Source organism: Sciurus vulgaris (assembly GCF_902686455.1).
Source record: "Sciurus vulgaris genome assembly, chromosome: 11".
NCBI classification, from domain to species: Eukaryota; Metazoa; Chordata; class Mammalia; order Rodentia; family Sciuridae; genus Sciurus; species Sciurus vulgaris.
In genome coordinates, this window is record NC_136472.1 from 58,702,513 (window position 1) to 58,717,419 (window position 14,907).

Here is a 14,907-nt window from a genome sequence, read left to right on the forward strand (position 1 = left end):
TTTCATTCTTTAACAGCAGAGTTGAGTAGTATCACTCTGCGAAACCACATGGCCTACAAAGCCTAAGATAATTATTGCCTGGCCCTTTTCAGAAAAGTCTGATCACTTTAAGACAAGCCTTTCTCAATCTTGGGTGCTGTTATGGTTTGGATGTGAGGTAAAGTTCGTAGGAGAAATGATTGGGTGGTAAGAGTCTTAACCCAATCAGTGATTTAATCCCCTGATAGGGATTAACTGAGTGGTAACTGAAGTGGTAGGGTGTGGCTGGAGCAAGTTGTTTATTGGGGGCATGGCTATGAGGCATATATTTGCATCTGGTGAGTGGAGTCTCTCTCTGCTTTCTGATCATGATGTGAGCTGCTTCCCTCCATCATACTCTCCTGCCATGATGTTCTGCCTCACCTCAAGCTCCAAGGAATGGAGCCAGACTTCTATGGACTAAGACCTCTGAAAGCTGAGCCCTTAAATAAACTTTTCCTCCTCTATAATTTTGCTGGTAGGATCTTTTAGTCACAGTAGCGAAAAACACTAACTAAAACAGGTGTCCTAGGAAGTCGCTATAGGACAACACTTAAGATCTTAAATCCTTCCCTTTTACATCCTGTCTTTCAAACAGCAGAGTTTCTGTGACACATCTGTGTCACCCTGCCCAGGATGCCTAAATTTTTAATAGGCAAGAAGAAGGGTAAGTAGGCTATTCAGTTTCACACACAGGTCATTTCTGTGGCAAAAGGATGACAAGATGACTGAGCCAAGAGCCTCCAGGAAGTCCCAGAGTAGCACAGAACCCTAATTAAGAAACTATCAACAAATTTCCTACTGGAATTCAGAACTGTTATGAACAGCATTTGCTGCATGCCTTCTTTCTCTCTTTTGAAGAATACTGTCTGAAACCATTATCCAATGCTGCCTCTTCATCATATGTTGGGTGTATGAGTAGCTAGTAACTCACTTTAGTACACAGGTTTTCAGATAAACACTTGAAATATACTTGAGGAGCTATATCTATAATACCACTCCTGAAAAGCCTTATCTGCAACAGGATCAGACTTAAATGACAAAATCCTGGCTTCGAGCTGATGTCACAAGGATCTTGGAAAGTGGCAACTCTATTTTCCATGTGGATGGAATATGAATTGTTTTGGCAAAAAGGTTAACTATAGCAAACTACATTTTCCAAAAATGTCTGCAACTTTTATCTCATTTGTTCATTTACAGCATGATCCTGACCATTCTCTGTGTCCCCTTACCTTAAATCTAGGAAGAGCTCTCTTGTGACTAAAAGAATGAGGCAAAAGTGATAATGCATGACTTTCTTAGGTAGATCAGAAGAGGCATTGTAGCATCCACCTTTCTAGCTGAACTATCTTCCCCTCAAAGCCTTTAGCAGTCATATAGTAAGTTTAATTCCCCAAAGGCTACCATCAGGTCTTGCAAAGAGACTACATGTAGAGATCCTGATACCATAGGAAGAGATGGTGACCCCTGGTCCTGAGGTACTCCGCTGTTCCCCATTACACTTAACTTTTTCAGCTCTATCTGACCACAACCACATGAAAGTCCCTAAGTCAACCCCAACCAGCTAATTTCCTGCCCAAATTCCTGATCCTGAGAGAAATAATACATTGAAAAAGAAGTAGTATGTCTATTGCTATTTTAAGCCTCTAAATTTTAGATGACTTCTTATATAGCAACATCTCCTTTGAATCACTTAGTAAATTTTGGCTATTCATTCTTCAAATTTACTGAGCCCCATTTCTCTGTGTGAGGCATTGTGATATATTTAACTTGTTTTATTTTTTTTTAACTGGTTGTGATTTTTCTGCCATGTTTAAAACATGCACTGCCATCATTCACTAATTTTTGCCTGCTTTTTTAAGACATGAAAAATATGCTATCAGTGGCAAATATTCCACTTTGCAGATCTCTGTAGAAAAACTTGGTAATATTTTCTTTAAAGCTGTTCAACACCTCTCACATATCTCAATAATCAAACATATAGGGTTAGGAACATCATGGACAAGAGAATCCACAGAAAGTCCCTACAATTAACTCAGATCCTGATACACTATAACTGGCAGATACCTCACTTTTAGTTTTTGAGCAGCTGATGGAAGTTCTGGAATCAGCATCTTCTTTATACATAATTACTCAAATCCTGAACTCTCCAATCAAAGGCTCCACTGTAATGCCAATGTAGTTAAAAATAAATAAATATTTTTGTAGTACATTTCACTATAATTGTGTGGTAATGACAGCAGAACTTTGTTTGTTGGATTTCAATTAAAAAAACAGGAAAGAAGAAAGAAAAGGCTATTAAAACTATAAGAAAAAAAATTTCCATTTGTCATTAACTTTTTAAAAAACTATATATATATCATTCCCAACCTGGAAAATTAGTCAAAAACTGTAATTACCATATTATAAGCTGAATGGGCAGCTGAGATATTTCAAGTAATTAGATTTTTGGAAGCATCCTATATTTTTCATATAAAACTGCACCATCCATTTAAAGCAAAACATTTTACCCTTAATACCCTGTGAAAACTCACCCCTAGGTTTTTAAGGGGGAGAGGAAAAGGGCTCAATTTCAGCTTATAATAACAATGACAACCCTGATGTAGGACATTTCCTATTTCTTTGGGATTTTGGAGGATCAATGACCCAATAAAATGAGATCTGTAGTTAGTGTCCCCAAATATCTCCAATTGCTAAAAAATGTCCTAGCATCTTGATTGTGATTGTGATTAATTTAGGTTAGTAATTCTAAAGGTAAAGCTCATGCTAGCGACTTTTTGTCTCTCCAGCAAGCTTCCACCACCTTACCAATACATAGTGTATTTACTGCTATTCTTCTTACCACGGTTTCTGACCTGTCAACCTGAGTGCAAGATCGAGCAATAATGCAGGTACTGTATGTCTGACACCCTTCCAATAATGAAGCAATAGGTTGTTGGAATAGAACTTAACATTGGGGTGCCTGTATACTTGGTTTAAAGGATTCATCTTGAAGGAATGATTTAGATAATATCCTGTAGGAAAAATAAGCGTCAAAGCATTTTGAATATTATTTCTTATTCAGAAAAGTACCTAAAGTTAGACCTAGAATTCAACACATGACAATAATTTATCATCCAAACAAGTTAGAGTGACTTAAAACACTACCTTTGTTTTTCTGACAAAGTCTTAAATTCAAGTCTTCTCATTCACAAAAGGCCATTAAGCCTTATCATAAGCTTAAACAGATACAGAGTTAATATGCATTTTAGTGTAAGCATGGGTTGTTTAACAGTCAGAGGAACAGATAAGACAGAGCTAGTCACCATTACCTTGGGCTTCTTCCAGTCATCCTGAGGTAGATATCATACAGGAATGCTGGGGCCTTATGGCTTACAGCAATCCAGTAATGATATAAAAGGTGATTGGAGGTTAGATTTACATTGGGCCGTCTGAAGGCCTGTTCGAGAGGATTCCTCTTGAAAGTGGAAATTACATGGTATTCTGAGGAAGAAAAGTTGTGTAACAGCTTTGATAATAACCATGTAATGAAGTTTTGAAAAAAAAAATGTTTTTACAATGCAATATTTTACCAAAGATGTCAGAATTCGTTCATTTAAAAAAACTTTTCTACTCTCTATAGTAACTAAGAGAATATGGGTATTAGACTTCTGAACTTGAATGGGTTAAAAACTGCCACTATTTATAAATTTTAATTAGATGAATGAATTTTTGCTAGAATTTACTCTTGAAGATCTTTTTAATGTTTTACCTATGTCAGTTTACAATGTCACTTTCTATATTTCACCTCTCACGATAGCTTCTTTCTTTCTGTTCCTCTTTCCAGATTCTTATTACTGTACTTACTTAAAAAAAAAAGGAAAATCATCATCCTTTGCTTATGAATAATTAAGTTGTTCAAATTAACATACATCAAACAAGTTTAAAACAACCCAAAAATAACCTCTGCTGCAATTTAATTAGGATACTCAATGTCAACACAATCAAACTTGGTATCATCTATGTTAAGACTTTAATTTATGAAACTGCATATTGAGATATTCACTAAAAAAAAGCTCAATGTGATTTTTTTCACTAAATTTTATAAAACAAAGGAAGTATATAAAAAATTCTCATGTAAAATGTTTCAGTATTCTCAAAAGAACAGTACTTAAATTAAACATCATAAAATTAAAATCATCCTAGTTTTTTCTTATAAGATCTAATGGTCAATTTTTAAACTTAAATAAAAATGGGAAAGAAAAGTCCTAGGACAAATGCCATGAAAGATGTACTTTTTCCATTTTCTTTTTGCAAAGTAGCAAAAGTTATTCAATGGTAAAATAAGACCCATTACTAAATTAATGCCATAAATATGTTTTACTTTAAATTTGAAATCATCAACCAACATTTTAAAATGATTCCATTTCAATAGGCTTTACCCAGTATTCCTATTTTAGAACTAGTAACATATCAAACACACTATTTGCTGTGGATCTGTGAATTTAAATACATTAATAAATGTTATTAGAAAATATTCTGGCAAAATTTATCCTACTTCCTAAATCTTTCATTTATTATTCTGGGGACCACTTAATATACCAGCTCTTGTAAGCAGGAGTGATACTGCCTATGGATCAGCAACATCAGGACTGTGGGTACTCAGAAGGATGAAAAAAAGCACTATTCCCATGCCACAGGTTATCTATAAGGGTTGCTGCAGATGGCAACAGAAAAACAGCAAGGGTCAGAGACAAGGGTAGGGTGGATGGGAATATACAGCAGGATATTTTTACATTTCAAAACACTATTGAGGATGGACCACAAGGCAGTACTGGCAGGTATTACTTCTAAAATGGCAATTAAAATAAGAACAAATTGGTAACTCAATGTCCTTAATGCCTCATGGACATTCTAATAATAAAAACTCAGTGAACATTTTAAGTTAAGATATATTCTAACATTCAAAAACAGATAAAATCATACCAACTTCACCCCAGTGGAAAGGATTAGTGCTGCCTGTTGTACAATTATACACCATGATGTTTCTTGGTCTGCAATGACAAAGATATAAGTAATGAAACATAAAAATAAGCCAAATTTATCCTACTTAAATCTTACATGATATTAAAGTAGCAATCTATAAGGACAATATATGAATTATGTAAAAAAATTATCCCTAAGGATTTTTTTAATGTCTGATGACCAAACTCTTATCTTTCTTCTCCCCCCCAAATTATAATTTTCTCTTCACATTTTTCTTCCTTATATTAACTAGAGTGTTTTTAAAAGTAAGAAAAACCAACAACAATCTCTGTTCTTCTGTCTCCTAATTTTCAGAGGTTCAAGTTGAAAAAAATTATGGATTAAGTTCCCTTTTGCCAAAAATAACATGTTCATATATAATCATCTCTCTCCCTCCTTTATGAATATAAAATACTGACTTCAAAAATAAAGGCAGTTATATGGTTAGAAAAATTAAGTTCATGGAAAGTTAAAAGTTTAAATGTTACCTATAAATGCTATCATTACTTTTTAAAAGAATGCTCCCAGATTGAATAAAGCTGTTCTAGGGTACCATGTTTAATATATGTATGTAAACCACTCTCTATAAATTCCAACTATTTATATTTCAAGTTTTCGTTTGAATTAAAAAAAAAAAAAGATCACCCTTGGGGAGGGCTCTTTTCTTTTTAAAATCCCTAACAAACTTGTATACTCTGTAGGTATACATAAGAATTAGCATTAGTTTTTCATTGCTACTGATGGATCTACTTGCTATGCCTGGGATATACCAACCCTTAAAGTTGACAGTAACATCGCCTATATATTGCTATGGCAATATAAGGACTAAAGGATTAACATTAGTCAGTAGCTCTGTTTTCCCTTCTCAGTTACTATATATTAAATAAGCAACATTGTCACCTCATATACCTATTAACTCCGGAATACCAGGCTGCCGCAAGACTCGTGTTGACAACTACATCTACAGGAACAAGATCTGCAAGGGCATTGTTGGAGGCACGCATTGTTCGAAGAATTCCTTTCCCTGCCTTTGTTGAAATTAAAAATAACACCTTAAGATATATAAGCTGAAATGTATATATTTTAAAAGATATACACACACACAGAAAAAATACATGGACTATTAAATAAACCAAAAAGTTTACTTACCGCAATAAAGAGTCCACTTGGTCCATTAAAGTTATCAATCCATCCCTATTGCCAAAAATTAAAAAAAAAAAGGGGGGGGAGAGCTTAGAAATATTATGAAACTAGAGATTTATTATTTGAAATCTACAACTCCAAATGTATGTATGTAATTTTCTTTCAAAAATTAAATAGTCTGTATTATAGTCCAGAATATTGATCCCAGTCCTAAATAGAAGTAGTCTTCTTCTGGAATCATAAATGACCAAGTAAAAATATTTGTAAGGGGTCACATACTCTTCTTTTAACTTTCTGCAAAGGAAATTTTATAAAATGCAGTGTATAGCGTCAATTATGTTTGTTAAATTAAGCCTACTTCAGCCTCATTTTATGCTATTTACTAATGCAGCATCCTGATTGAGGGAAAATGGCAAGTTCTTCTCAACTTTACTGAACAAGAGATTAACAAAGTAACAAAAGAGATGTTATTACTTGCTATTACACAGATCTAGGATTTTCCAAAATCAGTTTATCTATTGGTTTATATTTCTGCTTTTTCTTATTCCAGGGATTTAAATACCAAAATACCTTGTTTCTTTTTAACAGCAAGTTATCACAGAAATTTCTTGTATCTTTCCTAACTTTGTGATCTATATAGGAAGTGGGTCTACTACCATTTGGAAGGTCTGCCTCTTTTTAGTACTAAAAAGGAAACGAAATTATGGTCTTCTTTAAGCAAGACAATGCCATAGCTTTTGATTTAATTTTCAATTAGGATTCTTAAAATATTAATCTACATTTATATATATATATATTCATGTTAGAAATAAAAGTACCAATAATATCTCTTCCTATGAAAAGGAAACAGTTTTGCCAAGGTAAACCAGGTTCAGTAAATAATGCCTACTTTTAAATCAAACTGCCAACTCCTTTTACACAAATATGACTTAAAATTCTCAATTCCAATAATTTATACAAGATTTCTAACAACTTACTGGAAAAGGTTCTTTCCAACTGGCACCAACAATTGACGGCCTTACAATTGCCACATTTAGCTTTGCTCCTTCTTGTTGCACAACATACTCTGCCAATGCTTTCGTGTATATGTATGTGTTAGGTCTGTCTCCTATCAGTTTTGGTGTGATATCATTTACTAGACCATCATCCATCCATCTGGTGAAAAAGAAATTGCATACAAAAATATTTCCAGGTATTTTAATTTAGAATAGAAAAATTACTTAATTGAACTTTGTACATTCAAAAGATAAAGGAAGAAGTTAAGTTTTGGTTTCGTTAAACATCATCTACAGGTCCACGGTCCTTATCTGCAACTTCTACATCCAAAAAAGCCTGAAAAGCAAGAGTTCTTTCATAAATCATATGGTAGATAGCAAAAGTTAATGTGAACTTCTTTATGGTCTTTTAAAAATATTATTTAAATATCTATATAAATCACATGTATTCAACCAGAGATGTCTGCTACCTGACACCAAACTAAGGTAATTCCATATCACACAACAAATAAAAAATTTGCATTTCTTTTCTAAAGTCCAAATAAATTCCAAACTTTTCAGATTTTATGAATTTTAGATCTGTATAAAACTACCTAACAGACCAACAAATATAGATTTGTGATTCACATATACTTACGAAAGCTCTAGTAATCTAGATATTCAAAGTAAAGCACTGAAATTGTACATTCTCATAAGTAAGACTAACAAATACTAGGATAATCCATAAATGAAAATATATTGAAGCGTGTTATAAAAATTCTGTTAGTGACATACTATGAAGTCACAAAATTCGCTATCTCAGTTCCATTGAAGGAATGGTCTACTTTAATTATCTGTAAAAGGAGGGTGATGGACTAGGTAATGTCTATAAGTCTTTCCTAGTCTAAATTTCTGATTCTCATATGTTATATGCCATTTTTGGATACTTTGTCCACATTCGTCTATGATATATATATATATATATATATATATATATATATGCTTATATATATATATATAAGCAGACTCAATATACTGTCACAATGAAATGATACCAATACAAATTATAAGGAAGCATAGAGTGGAGATCAAGATAATATTCTTCTGTATACAAGTACTTTTTTATATATGAAAGAAAAAGAACATTAATTAAATTGAAGGGAAACTGGTATCCAACTTAAGAAAACTTCTACAATGAAGGTGACTTTTAAAACTGGAAGGGATAGGGTGGGTGTGGTGGTGCATGCCTGTAATCCCAGCAGTTAGGGAGGCTGAGGCAGGAGGATCCCAGTCTCAGCAACTAGCAAGGCCTTAAGAACTCAGTGAATAAAATCTATCTCAAAATAAAAAAAAATAAATAAATAAAAAATTAAATAAAACTAAAATGGCTCAGGAATGTGGCTCAGTGGTAAAGCACTCCTGGGTTTAATCCCTAGTACTGAAAAAAAAAAAAAAAAACTTGGAAGGAATAGTTGATAGATGGCAAAAAAGAATTAACATACCAATGCTAAGAGAAAAAGTAATTTGATTCATTAACTTCCACATTCAACTTTTCTCTTATAAGTGTAAGAGGATAATAAACACTTTTGACTATTGACCTGTGAACAAAATGAAGTATACATCTGGAACCAACTGAGAAACTAAGTCATAAAATAGAAGTCAGGGAATTTTCTAATGGGTATCATGGTAACCTCTCATATTTACTAATTTCTTTCAATAGATACAATCTATCTGTTCCTTATAATGATTAGCAGGAAAACTTTTTTTAAAAATTGCACCTGAATGCTTATTTTGGGAGAAAGCAGGACATAGTAGTAATTAATTTGTCAAACGTCAACAGAAGGGCTGGGGTTGTGGCTCAGTGGCAGAGTGCTTGCCAAGCACATGTGAAGCACTGGGTTTGATCCTCAGCATCACATAAAATATAAATAAATAAGTTACAAAAAGAAGATATGATTTTTTAAAAAAGGCAACAGAATGTTCAGGAAGAAAGGAGACTAAGAGGAGACAGAACAACAAAGAAAATAAGTCCATAGAGATATTAAATGAAGCTTTTTTTTTTTTTTTTACTCTGAACCTGTGTTTCACTTGATGAGAAAGCATAGGCTAAAGGAATGAGAACTGGGCTATGGTATACACATACTTGACTTAATCCCTATTGATCAAATACTCATATTATTCATGTCCGAACTGCTGACAGGATCCTAATCCTCGGAAAGACAACCAGTGACACTTAGGAGTATGAATTAAAAGGATTATGACTCCTTTCATTCCCTAATAATTAAAGACCCTCTACAGATACACTCCATTGTGGTGGAAGCAGAATCCGTAATCCTTGAATAAATTAGACCCTTCCTACGGAGCAGGCAATCAGTCTCCACAGGAACTTTTTGGTTGCTAGAATTATAGGAAAACGGAGCCCCTAGTATCTTAATTTGTTCAGAGATTACATTTATAACTGGTAAAAGTGAAAAGTCCTACACTAACTTCACAACAACATCCAGACATAAATCTGTACAATAAAAAGAACATAGCAGACATGCAATAATTTGTTGAATAAAGAAAGAGATCAATGTGTGCACATATGTACAGAGAGGGAATAAAGAAAAATAGACAACTTAGATAATAAAGCTTTGGGATAAAAGCAATGTATACAATTTCAAATGAACATACTCTAAAGAATCAATCAGCTTCTTGGGATCTACAGGAGGTGGATAGACTACTTCATCAATATGCTTTCGATTACAGTAGGCATATGCTGTTGACACATGCATAAACACTTCCAGGTTCTTCATTTGTTGTGCAAGAAGAATAAGCTGTCGTGTAGCAATCACATTTAACTGCACAGCATCTCTGTAAAAGAAAGTGACAATGAAAAATTGGAAACCTAATTTACTTATTTTTCCCTTTTACAAAAATCATTTTCTCAGGCTGGGATATAGCTCAGTTGGTAGAGTGCTTGCCTGGCACGCACAAAGCCCTGGGTTCAATCCCCAACACTGCCAAAAAAAAAAAAAAAATTCTCATTAGAAAGGCAGAGACACAGGTTTCCATGTTTCTGATTCCTTTCAATTTACCCTTCAATTCTGACTTTGTGTTGTAATTCAAAAGTACATTCACTGTAGCAGCCGTTTAAAAAGAAATTTTCTGACTATAAAATAAATAAGTAAATAAAACAAACAGATTTGAAAGTACAAATTTTAAGAACTAATTACCTAGAAATAAAATCAGATAACTTCAGTCTTTAGCTTTTATGTACATATTTTGAAGTCATTATAGACTTCTTTTGAATTCTGATTTCTAGAAGTATAATCTTTCACAATATGGATGTTTCACAAGGAGAATTAGGATGATTAAGGAATTATAAAAAACTCAGAAATATTAAATTATAAAATCAATTAAGAATACATTTATTTCCCCTTCTGTAGAAATAATAAAAACACCTTTTTAAGACCACTTACAAAAATCTAAGGAATATTAAAATAAAACTGTTAAAAGAGGCATATGCAAGAATCAAAATGACCTGTATATTCCCTTCTTGGAATTTATGTGAAGCAAATAATTCCACAAAAGCAAAGTACATACGTAGAAAAGCAATAAATGAAGCATCATCTACTAATAACGAAAGCCTAGAGTCCCAAAATAGTCACGATGAATGAAATGCTTCAATAAAGTTGGTACTTTATCACAATGAAAGAATAGCCATTAAATAATTATGTAAAGGCCCTAAATGAAAAATCTCCATAAATAATACAAGAATGCATACATTATGACATGAAGCAGGATTAAAAGCAAAGCTATGGAATAAGACAGAGTTCAAATGCTGGCTTGGTTACCTATCAGCTAAGATGCAACTCAAGAACTCAGGTTGTTTACTCACCTACAAATGGCAACAATAATGAAATCTACCTATTACACTGTATAAAATGAAATCAAACATACAGCTTGCAAGCACTTAGTATTTTTCTTAACACAGTCCTAAAACAGGCAATCAATGAATATTAATATAGTGAAATGGTGGTTAGGTTTTGTTTCCCATTCAATTTTGTTTATAGTTTTTTTTTAATCACTCATGGAGATATAACAGTGATTATAACAATGTAATGTATTTGTGAAAAATCACTGAGAGTAGATTTTAAGTGTTTTCACCAAAATTAGCTCATATATATATATACATATATATATATATATACATATATATATTTATTTATTTCAGGAAGTTATATCGTTATATCCAATAGACATATACAATTTTGTCAATTAAAAAATAATAATAAAGGGAGAAAAGGTTGAAATAATACCAGTGAATGGCAGGATACTACACTTTGATAACATTATAAATTGATACAACTGATTGAAAATAAATTAAAACAAAGTGCCAAAAACTGTAGAAATATTTATTAATCAAGTTAGTCTATTTTTCAGAGGAAAAACATTTTAATCTTAATTTTTCAAAACAAAAAGAAATTTAAATTTCATTTTTATGTAAAGTACTGCATAAACTGTCACATATAAACATGACAGAATATCAAGTCATCAAGTCACCATATAATAACAAAAAAGGTAAGAAAATATTTTTTCTGTATTAAAAAGTAAAATTAGAAAATCTACATTTATAAGTATGCAAAATAATATATTCAGACAGATCAAAAGGAAACTTTTAAAAAAATGAAAATAGCTTTTAGTACTTTCCAAAATGTTTACACTGTATTTAGAAAGGAAAATATCCAACTATTCTTTTAAAAGGTCAGGAGACATCATAGATAGAATCTAATTCCATGTGACTGCAGTGATTGGATGTCTATCTTGTTTGCAGAGCAATGGGGACGAGGAAGGTACTGTTTGGGGAGAGGTACACAGAAAGTATTTTGTTACAAGTTCCTGAGGACAGGACAAGTTCTGGGTCACCAGGAACAAGGATTAGCTCATGAAGAGAAAAAACAAAACCAAAAACTCTTGTGTGTCTCATTTTTTCTTTAAATTTAATAGTATATGAGGATCCTACCAAAAACCCTGTAAGAAAAAAAAATTTAATAAAATCGGGCTGGGGTCTTATAATCACAGGTATATTTTTTTCTTTTCTTATTCCAAGTGAGGGGGGAAAAATCTGTTCAAATTGAAATCCAGCAAGACATTTCACAGAGAAGATACTATTTACAAGACTAACAGAGAATGTGCTATTTTCTTGTGCATTTGCAAAACAATGGGAGTAGGGAGAGTAATGTTTCAGGAAAATACACAAGGGATATTCTGTTACAGGTTTCTGAGGTTTCTGATGGTGACAGAGTTTCTGGGTCACTGAAAATAAGGAACTTGAGAGGCACACTACTGTGCCTTGACTCCCCCAACCCCATCTGAAGAACACAAATGTAAAGTCTTTCTGGGCCCACATAAGTTAGCTCTTGGTATCTCTGCCAAGCTAGTTAAACTCCTTCTATTTTACCTCAATCCAATTTCTATTCCCTTGAATTTCAGGCTGAGACCCTGATGTGTTAGACCAGAAAGCATTTGGTACTAAACAAAATAATTTTCTCATTATGTTTTGGTTATATGAAGCCATAAATGCATCTTGAGATAGGCTTTTGGAAGAGGGGTAGGAAATGAGCAAGTCTTTGTAACTGTAGTCCTTCATTAATGTAGACATAAAAAATAACTTGAAAAAAGGAAAAGGATAAAGAAAAATTTCAGCTTGAACTACCAACAAACTTTCTTACTCATCTGTCTTCTACAGCCATCCTGGGTTCTTTAGGCTATTTAAGAGTACTTCTAAAGACCAGGGCTCTCATCCTTAGCAGAACATACACTTGAAAGTTTATTAAAAATGACTCCTGGACCTCATACTCACACACTTTGAAGGTCTGAAATGAGGTCTAAGAAACTACATTTTAAATAAGTTACCCAGACCATTTGACACTTCTCTCTTCCACTCTTTCACCTGGAGAAAATATTGCTTATTTAAGATTTTGAAATGGCCCTTATTTTTTTTTTTTTTTAACTTTAATACAGACACTATGTTCAGGAATTGAAGAATTCATCTTAGGGTAGAGGACCCAGGCATATGTACTTTTAAAAATGTTTTCAAAGCTGATTCTGAAAGCAGTGATTCTAAAAGTATAATACAAGATCTGATTGATACTAAATATCCCTAATGATCTTGCTAAAACTGGGATTCTAGGGTGCTATTTTATAACTAAAGGATCAGAACTGGTTAAGTGCATTCCAGGAATCTGCATTTTAACACATTCAGGAATCCTAATACATTCTGAAGTTTGAGAATCAATTACCCTTACACCCAACAGTTTCTTGATCTTTTCTAATCATCAAATATACTCCTGTTTATTTCAGAAAATCTATTTCCAGATTTATACCCTGAACTTATCACCTAGAATTACTCCAGTTTTGAAATCTTGTATTATGAATTTTCCCCTAACCACATGTTGTGTCCATCCATCTCTTAGAAGTATATATTATCCTCATCCTGGTCTTCAGATTCTTGGCATTTCTCTATTCTCAACTCTACTGGATCTCTCCCACCAAGGAATACCAGACCCCATAACCAACTACTTCAGTAACTCTCTTCATTATCTTCAATATCATTTCTCCCCTTACCTTTTGTATTTCTTTATAATTCCTAATACGGCTATCAATTTTTCCCATTCATATCCGAAAAGAAATAAGCTCTACCTCCTCTCAACTTTCATAGCACTTAATGCACGTTATTTACTATCTCCATATTTTCTATATTGTTATGGTTATTTAAGCATACTATATTTCTTCTATTAGACTATATGGACTTTGTGAATAGAATCTATGTGTACCTTTTCTTGCTTTTCTCCCCAAGATACTGGGCATAATATGTTGTAGTAAAACCTGAATTCCCCATTCCCCTTGGCAGTGAAAGATTTATGCTATTTTGTACTGGTGGATTAACTTAATGAATGGTTATGAAAAGTAAATGTTTTGTAAGTAGCTATTACAGCCCAACCTCCAGTATATTAAAAATGTCTAGCCCATATTTAATACTGTCTTATCACCATTTAGATACTAACATCCACTGAAACTGCTTCAGAGAAACAAGAACTTCGATGTAATGACTAGGGCTTGGTCAATGAACATTCATGACTTGACAAGGAACAGAAAAACAATGCCTCATTTAACTTTATGAAAAAAAGAACACATCTTCCCAGAAATATTTTCTCAATTTTATCGTTAAGGAAACAGAGGCTCAAGAAAGTTAACACCTTTCCCAAATGTATCAATTAATAAACAACAAAGTCAAGATTAGAACTAAGGTACGACAGTCCAAAGCTCTTGCTCTCTCTTCATTATAATACTGCTTCAACTACCCCAAGTGTAAAATGGAGTTGCCTATGATATTACAGAGGGTAAAATTAGATAGAATAAAATAATGAATAAGAAAATACTCTGAAAACTACAAAGTGCTACAAGCAAAAATGTAAGGAAGTATTACAGTGTCTTCAAATGGAATACAGGAATAAAGCTTTGGTAGTGAATGCTCATATTATGTAATGCTTATTAAGGTTTATACTTCTATATTCCATAAAGATAATATGAGGTATAATGTCAAAACCTTTGTAATTAAGAACTTAATTTAAAAACAATGTTAAAGAGAAAACCTTCAAATACTTTTGAAACCTAAAAAGAAAGTCACACCATTTTACCTGGTATGAAAGACTATACAATTAGATTAAAATTATAAAAACTGTATTTTGGGACATACCATCAAAAACAATGCTCTAAGAACCAT

At 32.8% G+C, this 14,907-nt stretch overlaps 1 protein-coding gene across 2 annotated transcripts in view; it reads right to left on the reverse strand.

The window, feature by feature from the left end:
* FAR1 (fatty acyl-CoA reductase 1) overlaps nt 1-14,907 on the reverse strand; it is a 56,814-nt gene that overhangs the window by 13,903 nt on the left and 28,004 nt on the right. For both annotated transcript variants that reach the window (XM_079103756.1, XM_079103757.1), the window contains 6 exons: nt 9,813-9,992; nt 7,143-7,320; nt 6,172-6,216; nt 5,932-6,050; nt 4,984-5,051; nt 3,330-3,501 (listed from right to left, as the gene is read on the reverse strand). In XM_079103756.1, the coding sequence (XP_078959882.1) occupies nt 3,330-3,501; nt 4,984-5,051; nt 5,932-6,050; nt 6,172-6,216; nt 7,143-7,320; nt 9,813-9,992 (762 nt within the window). The remainder of the gene's footprint in view (nt 1-3,329; nt 3,502-4,983; nt 5,052-5,931; nt 6,051-6,171; nt 6,217-7,142; nt 7,321-9,812; nt 9,993-14,907) is intronic.